This window comes from Brienomyrus brachyistius, chromosome 12 (assembly GCF_023856365.1).
Source record: "Brienomyrus brachyistius isolate T26 chromosome 12, BBRACH_0.4, whole genome shotgun sequence".
Lineage (NCBI taxonomy): Eukaryota > Metazoa > Chordata > Actinopteri > Osteoglossiformes > Mormyridae > Brienomyrus > Brienomyrus brachyistius.
Genome location: NC_064544.1, coordinates 3,765,155 through 3,791,421, shown reverse-complemented (window position 1 = coordinate 3,791,421; position 26,267 = coordinate 3,765,155). Strand labels below are relative to the sequence as shown.

Genomic DNA, 26,267 nt, shown 5'->3' with positions numbered 1-26,267 from the left:
ATCTGTTGGTATCTAAGTCATACCTCTGTGTACCTATGATATATGTCAATTGTAGGGATTTTTTTAAAACATTTGAACGTTGGAGCTCATTTTCTGAAAACTTTGTTTTTGTGGGGCAGCCCACTTTACCTCTCAAGGGCACATATTATAATTACGTCTTGGTGCCCCCAGTGTTGACTCCATGGCACAGCCTTGTAACGCAACACAAAAGTGGACATTCTTAGAGCTCCCCCTAAAGGTCTTGGGGGGTTCTTTCAGAGGGGTTCACGTGCGTTACGGGGCAGCCGAGCGCCCCATTAATTCGAACCATGAGTACGTTGCAAATAAGATAAAATACTGGACGTGATCAGCCACGTTTAAAGCATTTAAATAATGACTGATAATAATGTCCAAAGTACATTAAATCTGAAACCGCGTGGTTTCATCGCGGTTTCAGAAACCGAGTGAAGGTTTCATCGTTTTTTGGGGGCCCGTATGTAATGTCAGACGCGTTTGCAGCTTAACTGAACGGAAAAGCGCGCCCGACTTGCGCGTCTGCCGCGTTGCCGAAGCAAGTTACGCGGAGCGCAGAGTATAGAGGACAAGTAAGGCAATCAAATACACAGCACGCAAGAGATTTGACATGCAATTATGCATTTTTAATGTTTAGATAGTCTGGACTTTACCTGTTCAGTTCTTTGCAGTGATGCATAGTTTTCCGATGTGAAACCCAAGATGTGACCCTGTGACTTTGGCTGCGCGCGCTCTCTCCCCCCTCTCTCTTTCCCTTTCTCCCCCTCAGTTAATCGCATCCTTTCTCAGACTCCGGATAGACACACGGGCGCAACAATCTCCCAAAATGCCGGCTCGCAAGTTTCTGGAATTTGTTTGTCTTGGGATGTTTCTGTGCTCTGCTTTTCTTTTTAGAGGTGAGACGCTATATAATAATAATAATAATAATAATAATAATAATAATAATAATAATAATAATAATAATAATAATAATAATACATAAAGTTGTTTCACTGTCTTCGCATGCTTTCGGTCTATTGTTCTGCAGTGAATTTTACCGGTATTATCATTGGTTCACTGCATTAACAGCAAACGCGTTCTTTGAGAATGATTTTCAAACGCCTGTGTGGATGTGTGTATATGTGCAAAGCTGTACATTTATGTCCTATATGTATATGTATCGCTCTATAGCTGCTTTCGCGATTTTCAACATCCTTTTAACGTATTATGGGTACAGCTCTTCACATAAAATCGATAACTGTAAACTGTATATAAATGACACTATTTTCTTCATTTTATTACACTTGTTTGAACTCGTCCATCAGTAGTTTAAGGACGTAAATAATCGTTTACCCGACAGCTGACGGTGGGTAGAAGAGAACTTAATTTTTACGGCTGTTTCTGTGCGAACTTGTAATTTTCAACACGTGTAAATGTTTTCACTTATTACCACATTATAGGAGACGGACGTGACGGCGCTCATTCCTGTATGCCGGGTGCTTGAAAGCAACACTGGTTTAATTTAATGTTTTTTTGATGGTAGTGGTGTGTGTGTGTGTGTGTGTGTGTGTGTGGGGGGGGGGGTATCTTCCAGGTGTGAGGTTAATTTGAGATGTATTTTAGAAATGCAGAGAAATCATGCAAAAGTCTGATGCCGGGAGTATCGGACGTGATGCGTCCCGTCATTCCAGCGGTGCGTTTCTTGTGACTGAAAGTCACGCATCCTTGTGAGCCGCGATGTTGTTATTCATCCATCACCACAATGACAGACACACCGCTAAGCTGTAACCGATTTCCTTCAGCGTTGGGTTTTATTTGGCTGCCTGTTCTCTACAGGTGAATGTACAAACTGTGTACATTTTTCTACAAAATGCATAGGAAAATGACAATCAGCGCCTTATACAAAAGTAGGCGTCACTAAACCACTTTGGATGCCATATTTGCCATCCCAGCTTCTTATCATTGTGGTTGGACTGGAGCATATTTTAGACAGCATAGCCCTTACGGCTGGTGCACACTCCGGCTGGGATGCTAGTCCGTCACAGGTGACGAACAACAGAATTTTATCAGCCCTGCATTACTTTGCACTGGAGCAGGAAGCTGGCGTACCTGGACGAATCTCCACATACAGGTGGGAGTCGAATCCCCAAGCCTAAGGCGACAGCCGTACCTACAATCCACCATTCCTCCCTGCATCAATTATGTGAACAAGACAGTGGGCCTGATTGATTATTGGTTAGAAAACGATCATAAACCACAGCATGGAATTGTAAGCCACACACGGGAGCGCTAGGCTGTGTTTACATGATTGGTGCTGCCCCCTTTGTTTAGGAAGTATTATTGCATGCTGCTCTTTAACCTGTAAAAAAAAAAAAAAAAACAGACGGGAGATTAGTATTATGGGCATGACTTTGTTTTGAGCCGTTTGTGTTTAGTTTGCACGCGGGGGATTGTATTATTTGTTTGTTTATTTGTTAAGATGGGGAGTTAATTTAATGATGCAGATAGAGAGAGAAAGCAAAAGAATGAGAAGCAGAAAAATGGAAGAGCAGGATTGAGTTAATCTACAGAATGCTAAAGTAATACTCTGGTAAGAGAATACTCAGCCATGGTACTGGTGGGAGTGTACTGAAATAAGACTGGAAAAGGGCTTTTATCAGTATGGTTATCATTTGTATCACTGCACTGAATTTTATCAGTCAGATTCTTATTTAGAAGATCAGTGGTCATTGCTGACACCACAGCACACGGTGCACAACAACGAAATGTGTCCTCTGCATTTAACCCATATGTGACTTTCGTGACATAGCAGGGGGCGGCTAATTCAGCGCCCGGGGGGCCCCGTAAGGTACCTTGCTCAGGGTACCTCAGTGGTCGGAGATTCGACCTGCAGTCTTTAAATTACAAGTGCGCTTCCCTAACCATTAAGACACTACTGGCCAAAAAAATGACGTTATAAATCACGTTATAAAGATAAAAACTCCCTCAAAATGTGCATTAAGTGGTTTTAGAAAATGGATGGATTGAGCAATGGATAAGTAACACTTAAGGGTCCATAAAGAGGTGCTGAAATGCTTTAAATATTAATATATACCCTTCATAGATTCCGTATACGGTTTCTCCCTGTAATTAAGTCTGCAGGAACAGTCCCCAGGTCACCGGCTTGAGTGTTGGGTGTCCATATGAGGACCTGCAGAATAGACGGATTACACAACGTATTACTGATGTCCCCTGTCAGCCTCTGGATTTTTGTAAAGTTTATGGCTCTGGGTGGGGGGGGGGGGGCGGGGGAGGTGAGTGGGCATTAATCCGTGACGCGAGGGCAGCTCGGCCAGGACGCTTAAGGCTTTTACTGATATCAGCTTTGCCAGCTGAAATGCCTGAAAAATAAACGTTTCTATATATCGAAAATAGGTAACATCTGCTGTGGAGGGGAAGTCATTCCGTCACACTGAAAAGTCCAGTTTAGGAAGTAAATAAATAAATAAACCACTATTTAAATTAGCGTATGTGTTTATTTTAGCGCTTCTTTTCTGAAAGTAACGATGTCAGAATCACCTTCATTCTTTATATTGTGATTCTTTATTTTTGGTTCAGTAGTTAATGGGGTTGCCAGCTTCGGTCGGCTGGCTGCACAAGCATTTACATGTATGTATGAGTTTTATTACCTTGTAAATAGTCCACAGGGTTCTAAAACTGGCTGAATGCGTTTGATGTTGACAAATTTTAGGTTTATAATGGAATAATATCGATTTGCCGTAAGATTTCGTGTGCGACCGAGAGTCTGAGAGCGTGAGTGTCACGCCAGATGTGTGAGGGTCGGCAACCCTGAGACAATGCAACACAGCCTCCTCACAACTGCTGGCAAAGTATCTGGTGGAGAAAGATGGATAGATTAAGGCCACCTTTACCCATCCATCCATCCATCCATCCATCCTTGTTTTTAAATCACACGTAGCCCCTTTTCCATTTGAATACATATTTTAATCCTAATATGACAGTGAATGACATTTTCCCAACTAGTTCACAACTAAACTGGGATGAGTTTCCCGAAGCCTTCTTAGCGCTACTCCATTCGCAAGTTATGTCTTTTAACGTAGAACTTAGAATGACGTACCGTAGCTTTAAGGCGGCTTCTGGAAACTCAGCCCTGCAGCAGTTTTGCTCAGATTTATGGATTAGCATAACCGTGGGCTTTATCATGGAGCTGGAGAGGAGGGTCTCCTTGAGCTCCCTGCTGTTGACGAGACCCCCGTTCTCTTCATGCCTAATTTTATTAATGGATTACTTCTGGATGGGGGACAGTCCCACCTCGACCACCCCAGGGACCCGTGCGTTTGTTTGGTTTGTAGGGAACAGATATTTATGCTCCTTCAGAGGGTGTTTTTTGCGGCTTGGCTTCACGGGGAGCCGGAGAAAGGCAGGAGACGGCACTACGGGTGGACGGTGGGAGGCAGGCGGAACGGGCCCCGTCGTCTGTGAGATTAGGCGTTTATCGCGGAGCTGTCAAAACCGCGGGATGCTTGCTGTAATTAAAAGTGATGCACGGGAGGGTGTTGAATGGGAGACGGATTCTTTATTCTGCTGCACACCACCGGAGTTTTTGGTTGTCTTTATGGGTGTGATGGCTGTATTTTATCTGTCTGTCTTCCTTAACAGCAATAAGCCATGGAGCCTATCCCAGAATGCACAGGGCAGGGGACGGCCCCCCGGATGGAAGGCCATTGACATATCCAGTCACGCACTCAGTAGGCACCGATTCATCTACCTGAGGAGTGTTTCTGCTGGAGTATTATGCAGAGAGAATATGCAAACTCCACATCTACATAACCAGAGGCAGGTTTGAAGCCCACAGTCGTGTAGGAATGGGGCAGCATCTACCCACACGCCTAGGAGAGTGTTCCTCTTCATTTGACCATTTGGTTATTTAGCACAGCTGGTATTTTAGGGAAGGGTGTCTGGTTTGGACGGCAGCCAGTATGTGGCTCAGTGGATTAGGCTTTTGTGGCTGTGATCGGAAGGGTGTTGGTTCGAATCCCGTGCGCGACGGAGCAGCCACATCTGCTTTGGTTCTTAACCCGCTGAGAATTGCTCCAGGCCCGTGGACAAATGACAGACACTGTGCTCAGGCTCCACGTTTCACTCTCACCTCCATGTTTCTTCTGCTGTAACAGAGCTTTGTTTTATTCTCCCTTTTTTGCTGACGCAACGTGACGGGGTCCCACCTTCCGGATACTTCTGTGCTCACCCACTACACTTTCACATTCATTTATTAAACATTTTTGCCCAAAGTGATGTACAAGACGTTAAGTTGGGGTTAACGTTGTTTTTCCTCAAGGGCTCAGTCGGGATTCAAACACACAACCTTCTGTACACTGGCACGACTCCCTAACCCTACTGCACTACAACCAGCGGCACTGGTGATTTTAAAGCTTGCAGAGATAAGCGACTTCCACATGCTTTGGATTAGGCTGAAATATCACAGGAATGTTTCCAAAGCTCACAGATTGTATCTAGCTTGGATAATCTCGCCGCGTCTGCCAGGTAAAATGGAATCTGACCCCCTGTTTTACCCATTTAAGTTGATTTGGTTCCTCTGACACAGAGATAGCTACAGACATGGGGTATTTTGCCTAATGTGGTGTGGGACTCCTGTATAAATAAGGTAATGAGCAGAAGCTCAGAAGGTCATTTCTGGTGCTGTGACACCACCTCACTATGTCTGGAGGCGTCTGCTGCCGGTGGCGATAGGGGCGTCAGGCGCTGACGAGGCGAGGAGGTGCAGCAATGACATTTCGGCCGTGAGAGGAGTTAATCACAGCCCCTAGGGACATGTATCCCCCCCTAAAGGCAGATATAATTCATTTTGAAAATTTGCTTTTCTTTGCCTAACGGATTGTTTACTGCACATCTGTGAATGATGACTGCAGAATGTACTCATTCTATCCTGAAGTCTGTGTGTCTCCACATTGTATTCTATAGTTAATATCCCTCCATCTGTTCCCCATTCTGCCCAAATAACAAAACCTGACATATTTGTGTTTCTGGAATGTAGGGATCATTAATTTGTGTAATTAGTCATTTTTCCTCCCTCCCCTCCTTCCTTCCTTCTTTCCTCCCTCTCTCCCTTCATCCCTCCCTCCGGTCTATTGCAGGGCACAGTCACACAGACACGGGTTTGTAGTTATAACTTTGTGGGGACTCTCCATTCATTTTCACGGGAAAACTTTAATCCCAACATGACGACCTTAATCCCTACCCAGCCCTAACCCTAACCTAACCCTAACCTAACCCTAACCTAACCCTAACCTAACCCTAACCTAACCTTAATCATAAGTAACTTAACTAAATATGAGACTTTTTTTACTTTTTGTATTGCATTCACAGATCTCTGTGGGGACCATTTTTCTCCAAAACGTCAAAATAACAGGTTTGTATTACATTGTGGGGAACATCTGGTCCCCACAATGTAATATAAAACATAATCCACACACACACACATACAGACACAGTGATTTTTCATCATTGTGAATGATAAGTAATGTGTATAATCATGAATGTATTTTGGGCTCAAGCCCCACTTCGCTTCTGCTGGGCCCCACTGATCCCTGACACTCTTCTGTTCCATTTTGTCTCTGTAAAGCACTAGTAATCTGTCTCCCCTCCCCAGTCCTAATATTAATCTGCCTGTTTTAGCATCAATAACATGCTTTTAAACTCCCCCCCCCCCCCGCGATATGCATCTCCCCCCATTTTGTCATATTTTGACGGACTGTAACATTTTCTTAATTATAAACCAAGTTATATTTCATTTTTAAGTAGCAGGTTTGCCATTTATTGCTAATTTGTTTTAGACGCTCTATACGTTTCTCATGAAGATCACATTCACAGTCGATCTGAACACTAATTACAATTGTGATTCGCTCCGTGGCTCACAAAGTTGTGCACTTAATTTGCGTAATTGGTCATAGAATATTTTAGTATGTCCTTGGAATAAAAACATGCATTTGAAAAGTACGAGGATAGTAACATCTACACATGTACGAGTTCTTACACTAAATGGATATTATAATCATGCACAACAGTGCTGACAAGTCTACTGTAATTCAGTAGAATATTTCAAATTTATTGGTATTAAGAATCATTACTTTATTCCTTTTTTTACAAAAAGCATATATTTGAAACAACTAGGAGTTATAAGTAAAACATTTATTTCAAGTTGTAATAATTGAAACCCAAATTATAGCTCTAAAGGAGCTGTTCTGAGTTAAGAAGTTCATTGACAAGCTGCCTCATTGGTGGCTTTTTAATTAGTGACGCCTTTGCAATAACATAAAAACACCAGACATTCGTGTTTACCGTCCCTTTGGGAACCAGTGACTACAACAGCAATTAACAGCAAAATGGCAAGAGCAGAACTGAATGAGTTGGTCAGAAAATGACTAATGAACAGGAAACGTCTGTGTGGAAGATATGTGCAGATATGCAAATTTTTGTTATAAAACCAATTTGCAACATTCTTACAGATTTAAGCAACACAAATGTCGTTTTCGTTTCCATGCGGGGGGGGTCTTTGTAGGGGAGGGGGTCAGACAAACCGTAATATGGATCATCACCCCTGGGAGAGACTATGCTTATTTGTTGTCACACGATTTTATTTAAAAATAAAATAACTTAAAATAAGACAGTGTCCTTGGTGGGAGGTGTTTGAGGGGGGGTACTATGGCTCATTTGGGGGGGGGGGGGGGGGCAGGGACCGCGAATGCGCCCCATGGTGCCCTTCTGAAGACGCGAGTCTTCCTCCTCTATAACATCTGCAGCAGAGCGGATGTGTCTGACTGCAATAATTCCTGGGAAATTATTAGTTAGCAACAAGACACAAGACAAACTGAAAATGCACTGGAGCAGTTTGCAGAAATGGGTCATGTCTGGTTATCGGCTGTTTGTGCCACGAGACTCCATGCTGATCCCAGAAATGCACGTAAAGTCCTGAGCTCCAAATACCAGCGACATTTATGTTGGTTCTCCTAGGCAGCACAGGTTCTGTGGGCAGGTGTGTGACGCAATAAACCCAAAGAGAAACAGTTATTCATTTTGCAGAGTTTACACTTTGGGCTGTATTGTTGAATCTTTCTGTCATTTTAACCAGCTGAAGATGAATATAAAGGCTTCAGCTGGCAGACTGATCAATAAGACTGAAGATAATGTCACATGATCAATGTCTAGATCAAAGTTTATCCAAGGGCAAGAGGTTTCTTATTAATATATCAGCCTCTTGTGTCTGTAGAGGACATTACAGTGAACAAAATTACAAACCCAGTCGCCGCTTTGCATCACCATCCCGTCCTCAGAAAGGAGCCCAAATTGTAGTTATGGCAAAAGGACACATGGTCCAATCACGCATGGATCTGCATTCATTAGAGATGACATCCTTAGTTAGAACACCTTTGACGGAGTAAGACGTCGTGTGGCTCTACAACTTATCTGAAGTCTGGGTCCCGGAAGGCCCTGTTCACATTCTGGCTGGAATTTAATAATGTGAAAGAGCTGTCAGCTCAAACTCCCAGCTTTCGCATAGTAATAACGTGAACAGCAAAGCAGGGGTACTTTCAGCGCCGGTCCCGGTCGAGAAAGAGACATATTCACCTTGACAATGCACATGTTATTGCTGCGTCGGGCACAGGCTATGAAAAATAATATGCTTTTCAAGAGGGGAAAAAAAGGAATTTTGAAGTGTAGGGCCACTGTGCATCGCATATGGGTCACCATGGAAACAGGGTTTCCGCCTGCAATATTTGGTATTTACATCATGTTTATGCGAGCAATGATACGTTTAATATTCTTTCAAATTTCAAGACAGAAGCAAGTATCATTACATACTTATTTTGGGCTCTTCATTAATATTTACACAACAGTGACGAAGATATGAAAGATGGTTCTGGAATTTCCCACTGGTGCATGTCTTATCGGAATCGGGAAGAAAGTAAATAGAAAATGAAATGAAAATACACTTTCATAACAAACTTTTTAATGCTTTTTTTTTAACGAAGAGCAATATTATACACTTAAGATCTGCCATTCCTGAATTAAAACTGCCTACCCTCCGTTTTGATTGGCATAATATATTTATTGCTGAGTTACAGCCGAGTACCAGTACTTCCCACTAGAATACTGTATTTGCAGTATTTATACAAATGTTCAAAAATTTATGAGTAATTCAAAACCTCCTGCATGTGTGGTGTTTGCTATGGAACTATCATATAGTTCTGATGCCTTTACAGAAGATTGTGATTGATTTCCAAACTTAAAACGGTTTATTTCAGTGCCTGAGCAGTAGGACTCTTTGAATGGTCCGTTTAATGTTGAATTTGCATGGCGATGATTGCAGTAATTTGCTGGCATACACATACACACACACACACACACACACACACACACACACACACACACACACACAGTAAACCATCCAACCTACTAAAGCCAGCATGTAACGGTTGGCTCTTTGTGTTTGTTGTTTACCCTCAGTGTCCTTCAGTGGCTGCTTTCGATGACACGCTTTTCTCTTACATTTAATCTATTTTGCAGATGCTTTAAACCAAAGCGACTTAATTTTGTTTTCTTTTTGCAAAAGGGTCATGCAGTGTGCAGCCTTTTTAGGAACCTTGCTCAGCCCCCCCCCCCCCCCCCCCCCCCACCGATCATAGACAGAGTCCTAACTCCCTGAGTTGCACAGCACCTTTGTTTTCATGATGGGAGTGACGGTGAATCAGGAAGACAGACTTTTATGAATAATAGTGAAGTATTTTTAAGGTCAACCTGTTCTGAGTCAGACTGGCCAACCAAACTCTGCTGCGGCTTACCTAGGGGTGACAAAGCGGTTACTGAAGAACAGGCTGTATGTTTGTGCTTGAAAAAGGCACACAGCTCTCATATCCTTGGGACAAGTGTAGAACCGTTTTACATCCTAGATGTACAAAACAAAACAAAACAAATGAATAATGACGATATTGAAAACCATTATTGCACCACTAAAGCCCGATCTTCACCGTTGGCCCACCACTGGGAGGAAGATCAACACACAAGGTTTGAATTAAATGAAGCAGTGTAAATACTGGCATGTGAAGAAAGAAGATTAATGTAGCCGCCACCGAGAGAATTTAGCTTGCTAGCTTTTTTTTGGCATTTTTAATTTACTTTTCGAACAAAGATAACATGAACTCCATTTCTTGTTTGTGACACAGAAAACATTATGTTTTAAATTTTTTCCAGAAGAGGTTTGAAACTCTTGATTTTGTGATTAAAGTGTTTGTGACAATTTGCTTTGAGGAGAGTCAGTAGGAATCTGTGTTTTTTCATTATATCGCTGGTGCCTCGAGGAAGGACGGCGCTTCCTCATGTTCTCGGGACAACTTCAGTTCACAGGAAGGAAACGTGGGGAACACGGGAAGGAGGCGTGTGGGAACACGGGAAGGAGGCGTGTGGGAACACGGGAAGGAAACGTGTGGGGAACACGGGAAGGAAAGGTGTGGGAACACGGGAAGGAGGCATGTGGGAACACGGGAAGGAAACGTGTGGGAACACGGGAATAAAACGTGTGGGAACACGGGAAGGAGGCATGTGGGAACACGGGAAGGAGGCATGTGGGAACACGGGAAGGAGGCATGTGGGAACACGGGAAGGAGGCATGTGGGAACACGGGAAGGAAACGTGGGGGAACACGGGAAGGAAACGTGGGGGAACACGGGAAGGAAACGTGGGGGAACACGGGAAGGAGGCGTGTGGGAACACGGGAAGGAGGCGTGTGGGAACACGGGAAGGAAAGGTGGGGAACACGGGAAGGAAAGGTGGGGAACACGGGAAGGAGGCATGTGGGAACACGGGAAGGAGGCGTGTGGGAACACGGGAAGGAGGCGTGTGGGAACACGGGAATAAAACGTGTGGGAACACGGGAAGGAGGCATGTGGGAACACGGGAAGGAGGCATGTGGGAACGTGGGAAGGAAAGGTGGGGAACACGGGAAGGAAACGTGTGGGAACACGGGAATAAAACGTGTGGGAACACGGGAAGGAGGCATGTGGAACACGGGAAGGAAACGTGTGGGAACACGGGAAGGAAACGTGTGGAACGCGGGAAGAACCTACAAAACTCCACTCAGGGAGGGAGAAATTCAAACCTTCAACCCACAAGATGATATTTACTGAGTCACTATAACCTTCTTGCTGGTGCATGATGGCACAGGAAACCAATTATACGTGTTCATTTTCATTAGTACAATAACCAAAGGATAAGAATCTCCTTTTAAATAATTACGTTACCAATATAAATCTGTACGCTTGCATAGTAATATTACCAAACCACACAATTTTAGATAACATGTTAAGACTAATTAATATGTGATTGTTAAAAAATGACTTCTTAATGTTCCTGGCCTGTCTAGCTTTGACCATAAAGAAATGTTACATTTTTACGTAGTAGGGACAAAAGCAATACATTTTCCGAGTATATTTTTGGCTTGTATGTTTGTTAAAAGGTGCCCTGGATTGTATGGACGGAGCAAATCCAACGTATGTAAAATTTGACTTATGTAAGGGTTTGTCTACCAGATTATGTGATTTACATCATTCGAGAACCACCAGTGTACTGCTAGCGACGTATCAAACATGTCGTAGAGCTTCTGCAACTTGTCTTCCCTCTTAATGTCACGTCAGGGTCGCTGCAGGGGGAGCACCAGCGGAAACTGTACAAGGAGCTGATGGAGAACTACAACCGCTTGGAGAGACCCGTCTTGAACGACTCGTCGGCCATCTTGGTGGAACTGGGCATGACGCTCCTGCAGATAATCGACGTGGTGAGTCAGAGGCCGGGGAGCCGAAGAGAGACGGGAGAGCGTTTGTTCAAGTCCCAGAGATAAAGCCATTGAGAAGAGTGTGTCGGATTGACTCATACGATATCTGTGAATGAGAAGCACTATTACTTTGCAGATAATTATATATACGTCATACAGTTTTGATTTTTTGAAGCTCTTTAAGACAATAATCCCAATCTCGCACTAGGAGTAATCCCAATCTCACACTAGGAATAATCCCAATCTCGCACTAGGAGTAATCTCAATCTCACACTAGGAATAATCCCAATCTCGCACTAGGAGTAACGTTCCGCATTTGCAGCTCTGTATTAGACGGAGATGTGTTTTGCCTTTGTAATGATGCAGAGAGCATGAGATCTTTGGAAAATGTGTTGCTTTTGTTGTTGTGTTTGTTTTGCAATTATACCGTAGGCATGATAAACAGCAGTAAAATTCTGTATCCATCCAGAAAGGCGACTGTTTCTGTAAAGAGCCTGGCAGCGCTCCGTCTAATTTCGGAACTCTGCTGGTGGCGTAACAGATGCCTGTAATATGCCGCGTTGATTTTCAGTCCTTCTGTTCTCTGAAAAATAAGTGTCAGACGACAGCAAGGTTTTGGGAGCAAGGAACCCCCTTCTGCTTTGGGTTCAGAGCTACTGAGGATTCCGGTGAAGATTCTACTCCATCATTTGATGTCACCTCCTCGGTGGAACCTCACAAGGCCGCGTGAGGGTTATACGCGTGAGGGTTATTCGCGTGAGGGTTATTCGTGTGAGGGTTATATGCGTGAGGGTTATACGGAGCTTGGCCACTCAGTGTTTTGCGCTTGATAAGGGAAGGTCGTCACCTCTTAAATGGCATAGGACCTTCAATAATACTTTATCTAGGGGTGAAGCCCTAAATAAAAGAACATAGAAATGGATGAATGACTGAAAGAATAGCTTTTGCTTAGTCGTTTAATGGTTTAAAAACTGGTCCAAAGTGACACCCTCTAGTGTGCCATGGGTCTATATTAAGTCCACAATGGGCGTCCTGGTCAATGGTGGTAAAACGGCAAAAAAGAACGTCAAACAGTCTTGTGCTTTACAATAATTCTTCTATAGGACTTTGTTATTCTCCCCATATTCTATGATTCTCTCTCTCTCCCCATCTTGGTCTCTTTTTCCTTTCTGTATCTAACTGCTGTATTTTCAGGGTCAGTCCGAGATACTAAATACCCACTAAAACTTCCGGATGCAAATCAGATGCTTCTTACTGATAGGTGAATTATGAGTTTTCATGTAGGTGTTTAATTGTAATTACGGATTGTCGTCGGCCACAACGAACCATATGGCGCATATAGTAATACACAGAAATCGTAGCTATATTAATGAAGCAACAGAAACACCGAAATGACACAGGACAAAAGGGAAATGCGAGCGTAGCGAATGCGAGCGTAGCGAATGCGCGCGCGGGTGTGTCTGCACACTTTTCATCTCTCTCTCTCTCTCTCTCTCTCTCTCACACTGCTGACCTTACCACTCATGTGGGTGCCTTCAGAAACCTCCGGAAGGCCAGGCTTTCCCATGCTGGTAATATCCCACGTGGTGTCCCAAGTAAGAATTAGGGATGGATTAAATTATGGGTGTCCCGGGATGAGATCACCGTGGACACACAGGTGTTTCCGATTTAACTAACTTTTGCATTTTTTCCCAGTGGCCCCAGAGAGTTCACATTACTGGGAGGGAGCGAAAACCTGTCTGGGGGTCCCCAAGGGACTGGGAGGGAGCAAAAACCTGTCTGGGGGTCCCCAAGGGACTGGGAGGGAGCAAAAACCTGTCTGAGGGTCCCCAAGGGACTGGGAGGGAGCAAAAACCTGTCTGAGGGTCCCCAAGGGACTGGGAGGGAGCAAAAACCTGTCTGGGGGTCCCCAAGGGACTGGGAGGGAACAAAAACCTGTCTGAGGGTCCCCAAGGGACTGGGAGGGAGCAAAAACCTGTCTGAAGGTCCCTGAGAACTGGGCTATAAAACACAGGCCTAGATTATAGCCCAATACATTAATCCGCCCAGGACTTAATCAGCCCTAGCATTTACAGTAATGAAAACATCCAGGAATAGATGAAAAAGGCGGTTTAGCTAGCAGCATCCAGTGAGCATCTGATAGCAACCGGTCCCGTAACAGTAAAGGGTGAATGTGCAGCAAAACCCAGGATAAAAGGCTTTGCGTTTGGGTCATTTAACACGTCCCTGGGGTCAGACCTCCTTCAGTGACTCCTTTTTCAAAGCAGATATGATTTTTTCCCCACTACCCAGTATAATGTGGAAAACATAATGCAGGTATGATATCTAATGATCCAAGCAGCCTTTGGGATAAAAATATAATCTTTATGGACAGTGAAGGGTAGAAGTTCTGTGGGAATTAAAGAGCAGAAAATCAACTGAAGGCCATAAAGTAATCTTATACCATTTAGACAATTTCAAAATGGAATTCTAGATAAAAGGTTTCAGATCAGATAGAGACGCGAGACTGATAAAGAAATAAACCTGAGAGCAAAAAATGGGCTCTTCTAGTGAGATAATCAAATTTGTTTTCTGCTAGTGAAGTGCAGTCGAGTTTATTTCAGGAAATGTCACATTCGATGGGGCCCTTCGTGGCCATTTCACAATCATTTATCGTGGTAATCATGAGGAGCAGGCGCAGGAAGTAGCAGAAACAATATATTACCGGTTGTCTCCATTCGCCTTGGGGGAGGGGGGGTAGGGAGCTGTTAGCTGTCTTGAACATCAGTAGAATGGTAAAAAAATGAAGGAAGGTTTGCAGTATTAAAAACGGAGAACGGCGTGCTTTGCTTTAAAGCCATAGCTTCAGCTAGTGGTGCTAGACACCAAGCTTTGGATGCAGTGGTCAGAGGGATTATCACCCCCCTTGTTAAAATAATACTTGGTTTAACCCAATGGAAGCCAATAATGTGTCCAACAGCATGTGGGCTGTGTCTGTCAGTGACTGACATTGCATTATAATCTTCTGTATTCCCACCCACAAGATTCCCTGTCATTTGACAAATTGAAATACCTTTTCCGTTAATTCATTTGATTTCACATAACTGCTCATCCACTACAGGGTTGATTTTGGGATGTCTTTAGTAGAGTCTAATTTGATGTTCATATGGCAACCAACATATTGCATTTTTTTTGTTGTACCATCTCCCATTTAAGGACCCATCATGTTTGTGGCGTTTTCACATAAACTGAATGAATGAGCTTTTTGGAAGCCACCTTAATTCCAAGCCACATCTGGGCCTCTAATCAGTGACAGGCTCTCATTTCTTTGTGTCAGTATTTGAAGTCTGGGAGGATGTTGGATCATGACTGTGCAGCTGGGGATTGCTGGCTGTTCTTTGCACGGTTGTAAATCAGCTTACAGAACTTCTCATCCCTTGGGACTCGACATACTCCGACTGCAGAGCAGATTGTCTCGTCTCCACATGAAACAGGGCTCTCTTTGTCTCCCAGATCACTAAAACTGCTTTATAATTAATTAATACACTGTCAATTGCATCTCATTGGCTGAATGATATCAAATAATTACTCACTATAGGGGGCATTGGAATATCATTCAACCTACCGTCTTTCCATTGGGTTACTTCACCGATTCAGTGAATCCAGGCAATAGATAGCAGACCACAATAATTCAGCCCTCATTTCTCCCCTCATTACTTCCTACAGCCATCTTCAACCAAGTGCTAATGAGAGACTTGTTACAAGTCAACCATAAAACTCAATAACAAGCCAATAAGGACACGTCTGGAGAATCCTGCTTACAATCAATTGTGTCTAAAAGCTAGAAAACATTATGCACGTCTATGTCGTTCCCATCCATCCATCCCCACTTACCCTATTCAGGGTCTCAGGTGGTCTGGACCCCATCCCGGAGGTTATGGGTGCAAGGCAGAGAACGACACATGGAGCCATGGTGGAAACGCGAACCCTGGTCCCAGGTCCCAGATTTAAAACAAAGTTTTTGTCGATTTTATTATAAATCATGACAAAAACTGTAGTTGAAACCTGAGAAAAGAAACTACAAGGCAGTCGAACGCTTCACTGACTATTTGATTTATTATCTCCCTCATTGGTGAGAGACCAGTAGCCCAGAATCATGTAATTGTTAGAAACCAGTGTTAAAGCTGGAAATTAACAGACATCAGGGGATTTTTTTTACCAGAAATCCAGTTGACTTGTTGATGAAACTGTAACCAGGACAACCCAAGTTATCTGACTGGCCTCTGGTAATGGTAATGGAAAAGGGGGCCAGACTGGTGTCTTGAAAGCTCCAGTTTTTTGTTTTTTTTTTTTAGGGGGGGGGGGGGGGTTGCTAGCCTTATCTCCTGCCTTTCTTAGTCACTCGGACAATGACCAGAACTCCACTTGTCCCATGTGGGGATGGGCTCTAATTTTGTTACCACAATTCATCATCGGCCATTAAGGCGCCAAAACATTTCCAGGAGTTCGGGCTCAGGAGTCCATTACAGAGGGGGGTAGGATAAACTAAAGATGAGGTCACTTTTGTATGTGTCAAATACTCTAAACACTCATGGCTTGAGTGGGGGGGGGGGGGTGGGGGGGCGATCTCAGTCAACAAGCACATTCATCATCCTTTATTACATCCTATAAGATAAAATTCATCTTTCTCTCCTGGGAGAAAAACATTCCTAAGCGCTGAGGTCTGAACCAACAGTGTTTTTAGTGTTTACCACCATCCCCGTGACAGTTTTGTCCCCCCCTCCCCCAATACACACACACACACACACACACACACTCGCCACGTGACCCACCTGTTCTGGGAATTCCTCCGTTAGACTGATGTTCCCTGAATGGTCTTATGTTGCACTTCTCGAAGTTTTCACGCTGCAAGAACATTTTTCAACAACAAGAAGGATCCTTTGTCATTCTCACGTCGCTGGAACTCGGCCCGATTGTAGTTCCTCGAAGGCAATTCTGAAACCCTTTAGTCCCTACTCCAGCCTAATAATAATGATAACTGATACTTTATTGATCCCTGTGCGGAAATTCTCTTTACGCCTCCCTCAACTTGCTCTTTGTAGAGTAAGTTGTCTGTGTAGGGCTGCCACCCATAGCAGTGCCCAGGGAGCTGGGGGTTAAGGATCTTGCTCAAGGACCCGTAGACCTGGTTCCGCTACTTCAAGATGAAAGCACCTATTGACTTACCAGGTTCTCGCTTTGTTTGGAAGATGTTGCGTAGTTCATGCTCCAATAATGCTGCCACTCAGCCATTCACTAGAAGCATAACCTAACTGCACTTATGCCTGGAAGGCTCCTCAAGAGCCATACGTTTGTAACTTGTACATCATTTTGGACAAAGCCGTCTGCTAAATAAGACAAATGTCTTACAGCATCCTTCTTACAATATTGTCGGAGCCACGGCAGGTAATTGTATGTCGCTTTGGACAAAAGCATCTGATTCGTGTACAAATGTAACTGTGGAATTTGTCACCCCCAAAGGACAGAAACAGTGGTATTTTATATACTACAGACAATCTATTACCACACGCCGAATAACGATTAAATCAATAAAACATGTTCAGATAACATTAAATGGAGATTAATGTAAACACTTGCTTCACAGTGCTTGCTAGCGCCGTCACCTGAATGCTTAACCGGGAGACGGATTCGTGACGAGGCGGCTGGCGAGTAGCTTCCCTGGCGTGACACGCCAACGATTCTCCGCTTCTCCCAGCAGAGCCGTGGATTGTTATGAAAAAGGAAGTTCACACATCAGGGAGGATTCTCTTTCCTTAAATGGAGGATGGGTGAGGGGGCACAGGAGACTGGGTGGATTAGTTTAAGATCTTCTCCTGTTAACCTCTGGATGCTGGGATCTTCTGGGTGCCCATCAGTCTGGCGCCACCTTGCTTGTGCCAGTCTAGCTGTTAATAATGGGGAGTCTGGCAGCTGCAGGGGGATGACAGTGATCATCTGGGCAGCTGTAGAAGGTGGCGATCTGTCTGTCTTGCAGAGACTTTTAGCTGTACTTGATTTATTTAACTCATGGTTTTGCTAAGCAAAAGCGACTGACGGATTGCAGGTCACGTTCCCTCACGTCGGAACGCTGTAACTGTGGCGTGCGGCTTTCGTAAATCACGCCGCGCATTCAGCGGAAACAGTGAGACGACACTCGTTTGTGTTCCGCAACACTGCCAGAGTTTCAGTATCCTCAAAGCACAAAGGAAAAATCAAAAGCATTGTAATAATGTGCTGTTGCCTTGACGCCCAAAAATGAAATTCAGGAGTCTTCTGTAGCTTTTGATTTCCAGTGGCCGCTGGGAGCCATGGCGACTGTCAAACCGGGATAGACAGGCTGACAGCTTCTGTTATTTTTAATTCATCTCAGTCTCTCAATCTGCTGTCATTCATCAGTTATTACCAGCAGAGGAGAGCATTTCCAGATTCAGCTTACAGACCCTCCGAGCGTAATTGCGGGTCCTTCAAATGGAGTGTCTGAGTGGTCACCGTTATTTTCCGGACTGATTTTGCTCCTTTTTCCCCCCATCTTTCCTCTAGGATGAAAAGAATCAGGTCCTGATTACAAATGCTTGGCTGCAGCTGGTAAGTCGGACGCATTTGCGTGAGGATAATTTGCGAGTTTAGAAAGCTGTAACGCTTGGTCACAGGAACCGGATCATTTCAGGACAATTTCACGGCTTAGAGTCCCCATTATCTTCTGTCCTGCTACGATCAGCTGAGAAATCAGCATCGCAAAGTCTGTCACAGACAAGGAGAAATGGACTTCGATATCGAGATCCTTTCAGGCTGACGATTATCAAGTGCTGGTCTACGTGTCTGGGAACCGGGAATCTTGCTTTTTGTTAAATACCACCAATATTTCATTTTTCATTTCTTTTAAAAAAAAAATATATATTAATTTCCTCAGTAATGGACAAATCCGGCTGACCCTCAAGCTACCATTTACTGCACGATCTTGGCAAGACATGTGCTCCACACAGTGCCCTAGAATTTGCCCAGAATATTAAAATTACAAAGGTGTTCCTTGGAGACTGTTTTCATTTCAGTCACAGCGTGATACTGAATAATAAATAATCTCACTACAGAAAGGCACGGCAGAGCTCGAACAAACAAATTTGAACGATGCAGCCAAACATTACCTTTGTTATTCAAGGGGATTAACATATTTAGATTTATAATCATGAAAAATGCATTGAAGGAAACAAATACAGATTAGAAGTATTTTGATACTAAATACAACTGAATGACAAAAGAACATCAATTATGCAGATCAAATAAAAGGAAAATCTGCATCTTTTTCATGGTTATGAATATAAAGTCGGTGCCGTTAAACTGGACGGACCAACGTCCCTTGTTAATTACATATCCCAAACTCATTTAGAGAGGCAGCTGTCAGTGGACCAAAGCAGTGGGGGTTCACACTCAGTGTTGTTGTCCTCAGCACTGGACCGACGTCTATCTGAGCTGGAACCCTGAGCTGTATCCGGGGGTGAAAAACCTACGATTCCCGTCCAGTCAGGTCTGGGTGCCAGACATCCTCCTCTACAACAGGTAAAGAGCTGGCGTCCATTTCCAGTGCATAATTAATAATAAACATGACATAACCATTACTGTATGACGATGATGAAGATGATCATTCGTTTTCATGCTATTGTTATTCCAGTCAACCTCCATCCTCCAGAGATCAGGTCATGGAGGTGGTGGGGGGAGGGTAAAATCAGGCAGCATGGGGCCCAGAGCAGAGGAAAATTCTGGAAGGGATGATGATGATGATGATGATGATGATGATGAAGCAAGCCTTGTGCAGCAGGTTCATTGGAATGCTTCATCATTCAGCCTTTCCAGGTTACAAAAATCCAACATACAGCGCCCAACGATAAGGAGAGTTTTAAAGAAAACAAAACTAGATGGCTAATAAAAGCACAGGTGCTTTATTTTATAGAAATATAGTTTTTATAAGTCAAGGAAGCCCCGGATATTCACATATCCGTTTATTTCCCAGAATCCCCCGCATGCTCTTCCTGGTACCATGCAGGGTCTCTTGAAGCCGGGCTGTCGGGTCTTCAGTGATATCCGTCGTCATGTGGAAGCAGCAGGCAGAATTTACACAGAATTTGAGCAAATGATGGTTTTCACAAGGGGAGGAGCTGTAAAAGGGGGGGGGGGGGAGGGTTGGTTTTCCTGTGAGTGACAGGGGCCCTAACAAATGGATCGGTCTGAGTTGGAGGCTCTAAACGCTTTAGTTTCATGGGGCCTAAAATTTCTAGCTGCACCTCTGTTGGCAGTGAAATGAGAGAAACGTCTGGATTTAACGGTGACTGGGGGCCAATAATCATGAAGATAAAGTCTGCCTGTTTGTTAAAACGCTGTATCGATTTGCAACTTCTGGAACATTCTGTTGCCTGAAGAAAAACATGCATTTAAACTAGGCATTGTCCCAACATTGCGACGAGACCCTAACCGTCGTAGGTTTTCTTGTTTTTTCTAATTATACTTAAGCGTTCTGCTTTGTACCAATACATTTCAAATGTTTTACTTGTACTGTAGCATCTCAGCAACTTTAATTACATCATTAAATTCTGGAAAACACTGAGCAGCTGCAGCTGCGGGTCTTCAGCAAGCTCTGATTCACTCCCTCTCAGATATGTATCCCAGTTCTCTAGCAAAACCTTTAATCAAATGATGAATCTAAGTTAGCGTCTCGTAAGAGTTGAGCCACCAGAGAGGAGAGAAGAGTGAGCGTACTTCCGATGGGCTGATAGCCACTTGTTTAAAACAAAAATGGGAAATGACATGTTGTGTGGCAATGTCTAATCATTACTCACGGACTGGCTCCCTTTATTTTTACAGTTCATATATAAAGTGACTTACGGTGACAATCACTCTGCTAACTGGGATTTAAACTGGAGACCTTCTGGTTATAGACACCATCCTATCAGAAGGAGCCACACTCTACCCCTGAAGTTTACTGGGAGTTTTTCAGATTTTCTCAACACGTGATGCCTTGGGACGATCCTCATTCCTTCAGACCCTCACCCTCGATTTTAGAGATGAAAATCATTTACATTTTGAAAATGCAAACGACAGTGTATTATCCATTCTAAAAATAGGATCAAAAATGTAGTTTTCTGGCAATTCAATTTTGAAAAAGCAAAGTATTAATTTATAGTCAAGATATGAATGTTGTCGCCGACATTTGATTTATCAAAGAGTCTTGCGTCGCCTTGAAGGAAATTCACAGACCTGAAAGGGAACCTCCTCGAAAAGCGAGGCACCCTCGGCCACCTCAGGGACGAAAGCTTCAAAACGGAGTCGAGGTGCATTATCTTCTGGAATGATATATGACACGAAACGATTCACGGTCAGAATGAAAGATTAATGGCGGGATGCTAAGGAGCATGAAGATGATTACGGTAACATCCGGAAACAAAACAACGGCTCCATCTGGATTTTGTACAAGTATGAGGTGATGTACATTGGAGTGTGTTAGTTCACATATTCCATCCTGCTTATCCCTGTAAGACACACACACCTGCAGGGGTGAGCGTAACGCACAAGGCCAGACATTCTGGTACACTTTTCAGGTGGTTAAGGGCCGTTTTCAGGGGCCCGACGGAGAAGTAGCTACCCTGCTGAGCAAGGGATTGAAACTGGCATACAGGCCTAGTTTGCTCAGCCTCACACGTGCCCTGAACGTCCATGTCTCACCTTTATTAAACAAGAATTTAATGAGTCAGAATGCGAAACTAAATATGAAAATTTTTTAACCTTTTCTGCATAGCAGCTGCATAAACACCCCACTAACAGTTTAGTAGTAAATTACAGACTAACTAGAGTACTCCTCACATACCAGACTGTTAAAGGAGGGCAGTTTTTACTCCGCACTGATGAGGATCAGGGTAAGCAGCGCTACTCATGCCCCACAAATCCTCCATGTAGCCAGAACAGTAAGATGAAAGGAGAAGTCCCAAGGCAGTGCGTCTCCCCAATTAGAGCTGAGATCCTCCATTACAGAGCAGTGTCACATTTAACATTACAGTATTACTGTAGAATGCGATTTTATTTGCAATCTGATACACTGTTTACTTTATGCGATACTTCATAGATAAATAACGTAATACAACGTGATACTTAACTCCTGTGTCACTGGCAGCCAACAATGATTTACGAATATCATTCAACTGCTTAAGATCTGTTTTGTGCCACAATAACATGAGTAACCTGGGCCATATAAGAGACCACAATGGAAGTCACGCTGGATTTGCATCAGAAACCCATTGGTTAGTAGATATGGTAAACTATACTATATACTGTATACTATACTCATTCATTATTGGAAAGAGGGTGAATTCTCCATTTCAAATTGAACATTTTTCCCGGTTCATTCATTTCCAGTACGAATCAAAAACCACCATTTTGCATCCAGTTGGTTTTGTGAGTTGTGTTCCACTGCGGTTATGTTCTGTCGCACGTTTTGACCGGCCGACAGGAGATACTTGGCTTGAGCGCTCAGGAAAACCAAAAACGAAAAAATGCTTCCTTAAATGAGCAGCAAGGCTGGCCCACACGGTCCGGAATTCCGCGGGACTCCATGGTAACCATCCAGAGGAAACAGAAGGCTCATTACGTGGAACGGCGTCTCCTGACGGGCTCTCGCTGCCTTATCCTCCTCATCTGAGTCCCTTTACTGGCATCTGCGGGGGGGGGGGGGGGTTATTCTATTCTCCATCTCTGTCGTTTCTAGTTATACAAGAGGCAGCTGTGCCACATAGCGATGAGGTCCATTGATTAGGAGAATCTGCAGCAGAAAAGGGCGTTTCGGCCTTCAGCGTAGTGACAGTCGGTCAGCATCTACGCTTCCCTATGCGGGCAAGTTCTTCGAAGTTCAAGTTTCGAGTTTTGTTTGTCACATGGACAAAAAAGCTGCACGTTAGGAGACCAAATCGTTTTCCGACTGCTCCCTGGATCGTGTGCGGAAAAAAAAATGTTTGACATAAGAAAAAATAAAGTAAAAATTTCATTAAAAAAAACATTAAAACAATAGAAATAAAAGTAATAAAAAGTAAAACTATTTTCTGTTTTGACATAAGAAATGAAGCCGAAAGGGCATAGAAGTGCCACGCAGGGTGACAGTGTGTCCGTGTGATTTTAGCCGAGACATGAAAACATCTACTAGTGGGTAGAGGGGGCACTGACTTAGCCAGCCGATTTCACTTTGTCTCAGACAGGGGGCGCCTGTGATGTAGCCTGAGTAGGGCGCCATCTTCTTAGTGAGCGCTAACTTAATAAGCCATTAGTGACACCATCCTGGCAGGCATCACCCCACCCCCCTCCCCCCCCCGAGGTGAACATGTAGGGACAAAAAAAACTGGGCAGTGAAGTTTGCCGAGGGTGGAGTGACGGCTAAGCTTGCCTGGGGGTGCCGCATGGGATCCGACCAGGACCTGCTCTGTCTCCTAATGCCTGTATGCCAGAGGCCCCAAGCAGCAGTACCAGTTTATATTGTATCCTTTCCCTGACCGGTGCTGCGTTTGTTCTCTACCCTTTCCTTAGTCTGACCCGCCCACCTTCCTTGACATGATCTCATTTCACACTTCTAACTAGAAGCTGGGGACAGAATTGGGTCAGATCCTTTGTACAGCAAACGTCTCTGTTCTCCTGTACAATCAGTTTTCTAGCTTCCCAGACGGCGCACTCTGATTTGAACTCTCAGGAACTTCTTTAAAACATCACTATTGAGTACATGTAGTTTTTTTTGTTACACAATTTGTATAGTGACCATTACAGCTAAATATATCAGAAAGTAAAATTTATTTTGATCTCGTATTGGAGAAATATCCTATGAAATGGACGCTATCCAATATTTTGAAGACATTCATGTCTGTAAAATAATGACTGATATTGCTGACCTTGAACTGTACTGGTTACATCTGAAATATTTGATTTGAAAGCTGGAGGAAATCTGAAATATGAATCATTTAGAAGAATAAGAATTCTGGCATCTTCTGAATCACTTATCAACTACAAAAAGCTTAAAGACGTGACAGCCCACAAGAGCAGAGGGGACGTCAGCAAAGACACATCGCGTTTGATCCCAGCAGTGAAACGTAATACAAGGCTTGGGGAATATTTGTTTCCAGATGGTGAATCAGTCTCGTTTTACTCTTGTGCATTTTCTTGCTCTTCCCTGTTTCGTTTTCATTTCCAGATATCAGGAAAACAAATTAAACTTCTGAGCCTTGCAAACGATTAACGCTTTGTTGGAAAACCTGTTTGTTTGTATACAGTATGAATTCTTTGATAGGTTTACTGGTCTTAGTCTCTGCCTCAGGGCAAGAGTCTTGACACCTTGGAACCTCACAGGTGCCACGTGGTTCTTTGCAGATCTGAAGCGGCTCAAAATGTGGCTACATGTGGCAGACGATAGTTCCAACTGTCACGCCTGGGGTTGAGTTATAGGACATGCACCATTCGCCCAACCATATCACTAAATATCGACGTTTCTGAAGTACCTTAATTTCCAGTGCAAAATATTTAGTTGAGATATTTCGGCCTTTCTTAGGGCGGAGTGCTGCTACACGGGCCAGACGAAATGGAACAGCTGTGGTATTTTAAGCTAGGCTGCCAAAACCGAAAGATCTTTGTTCTGCTAACACATGCAAAATCCCCTTTCAAGCGGCAAGCTTAGAAAAGAGGCTGCAAACACGCTTTTAGAAGGCCGTAAACACAAACTACAGTGAATCAGCATCACACAAAAGGAACAAGCCTGCTCAAATGGCCCAATTTATGCAGTTTAATTGGCCTCATTAGAACCAGCTGAATTTCGCTAATTGAGCCGCAGTCACGCAGATGGGGATGGTGATCAGCTGGTAAAGAAACACAAAATCGCCTTAAACCCAAAAGTTTATCTATGTTAGCAGATCTTTATCTTGCGTCTTAAAATTTTTAATTGACTTTTACTTTTTAAATTACCTTTTAAATTTTAGACTTTGAAGATTGTTCCAAATCATTTTGGACAGAACAGCTACTTTAAGATGCCTATTATGCGTCATTTGAGATGAAACAAACTCCCACAACTGCGAATTCAAATTCAGACTGTTGCCCACAGAGATCTAGAGAGAGTAACGATGATTATGGACTCTCGTGAAACTAATAAACAAATTGATGTCAAACAGAAAATATACATAATCATTTCCCCCTGTCTAACACATCATTTAGCTTTTTTTACACTAATGATGCATTGCCACGCACTGCTGTTAAGTTCCTTAAGGCAACTGTGTATAGATATAGAAAAACAAATTGAACTGATTATTCAGAGCAGGGTTGTGGTGAGTCCGGAACAAAGGGCAAGTCAGTCCATCGCATGACATCCACTCACAGATTTATTCCTGCAACAGGAGCAATTTCAAGACACCAAGGCTACAATCACTTTGCAAACCTCATTGTCTGATTTTTTTGCTCACATCGGATTTGCCTGTCTCACATTCATAATTATGTTACCTGTATTTAACTGTAACGTGAACGCATCTGTCCCCCGAAATGGCACGCATGTTCACACTGATATGTTTTTGCACAAGTCATCAGCATCAGCAACAATACGCTGACTGATGATGACAGTGCTGAGCACATAGGCGAAAAGAACCACATGAATTCTGATCTGACTCTTCTCAATCATATCGCATGGCCATGAATCGCATACGTATCCGATGTAGGACCATATATGAAAGTGACTCAAATCTGATGTGAAAACAATGGATTTGTGTGTCCACACAGCCCGGAAAGAATTCAGATCTGAGTCACATTCAGGCAAAACAGTTCGGTGGGATTTGAGTCACTTGAGCTTGGTAGTGTGAACGTAGCCTAATTCACGTAGCTAGATGATTTTGGGTTGTGGGAAGACACTCACAATCACTGGGAGAACATGCACACACAGAGGTAACGGGGACAGGGCCTGAGAGGTGAGATTCCTTATTGATCTATCATGCCACACCCAAAACAAACTAAACAATTCATTAAATAGAAGCTAATTAAGTGGAAACACGTTAATTAAAACCGGAAGGATGATCCACAACATTAACGGTGACTTTATAGAATAACACATCTATGAATGATGCCTCTGCAACACATTCTCAGTGCCGGCAGCCCAAATCTAAGAATCTAAAAAAACAGGAGTAGTCAAAGCACCGGTGATGTGACAGTGGTCTCCCATCCGCGATGCTCAGCTTCACTCTCGACTCCTTTCTGAGTCGCCGGGATGCTCATCTCCTCCCTAGACTAACATTGCGTCTCTCTCAAACGCCTGAGGAAGCTCACTTGGCAGTCTGTCTGTCGGGAGTTACTCTGCATTCCAGCTAGGAATGCTGTGGTATAAGTGCTCAGGATTTGACATTCATTCTGTCTTTTACATCTC

The 26,267-nt window shown here is 43.6% G+C and overlaps 1 protein-coding gene across 2 annotated transcripts in view; it reads left to right on the top strand.

The window, feature by feature from the left end:
- Positions 1 to 804: 804 nt before the first annotated feature.
- The window catches only part of LOC125704594 (neuronal acetylcholine receptor subunit alpha-7-like), a 37,260-nt gene continuing 11,797 nt past the window's right edge, over positions 805 to 26,267 (top strand). For both annotated transcript variants that reach the window (XM_048970379.1, XM_048970377.1), the window contains exons 1-4: positions 805 to 908; positions 11,700 to 11,839; positions 18,395 to 18,439; positions 19,299 to 19,408. In XM_048970379.1, the coding sequence (XP_048826336.1) occupies positions 839 to 908; positions 11,700 to 11,839; positions 18,395 to 18,439; positions 19,299 to 19,408 (365 nt within the window). In that variant the 5' untranslated portion in view covers positions 805 to 838. The remainder of the gene's footprint in view (positions 909 to 11,699; positions 11,840 to 18,394; positions 18,440 to 19,298; positions 19,409 to 26,267) is intronic.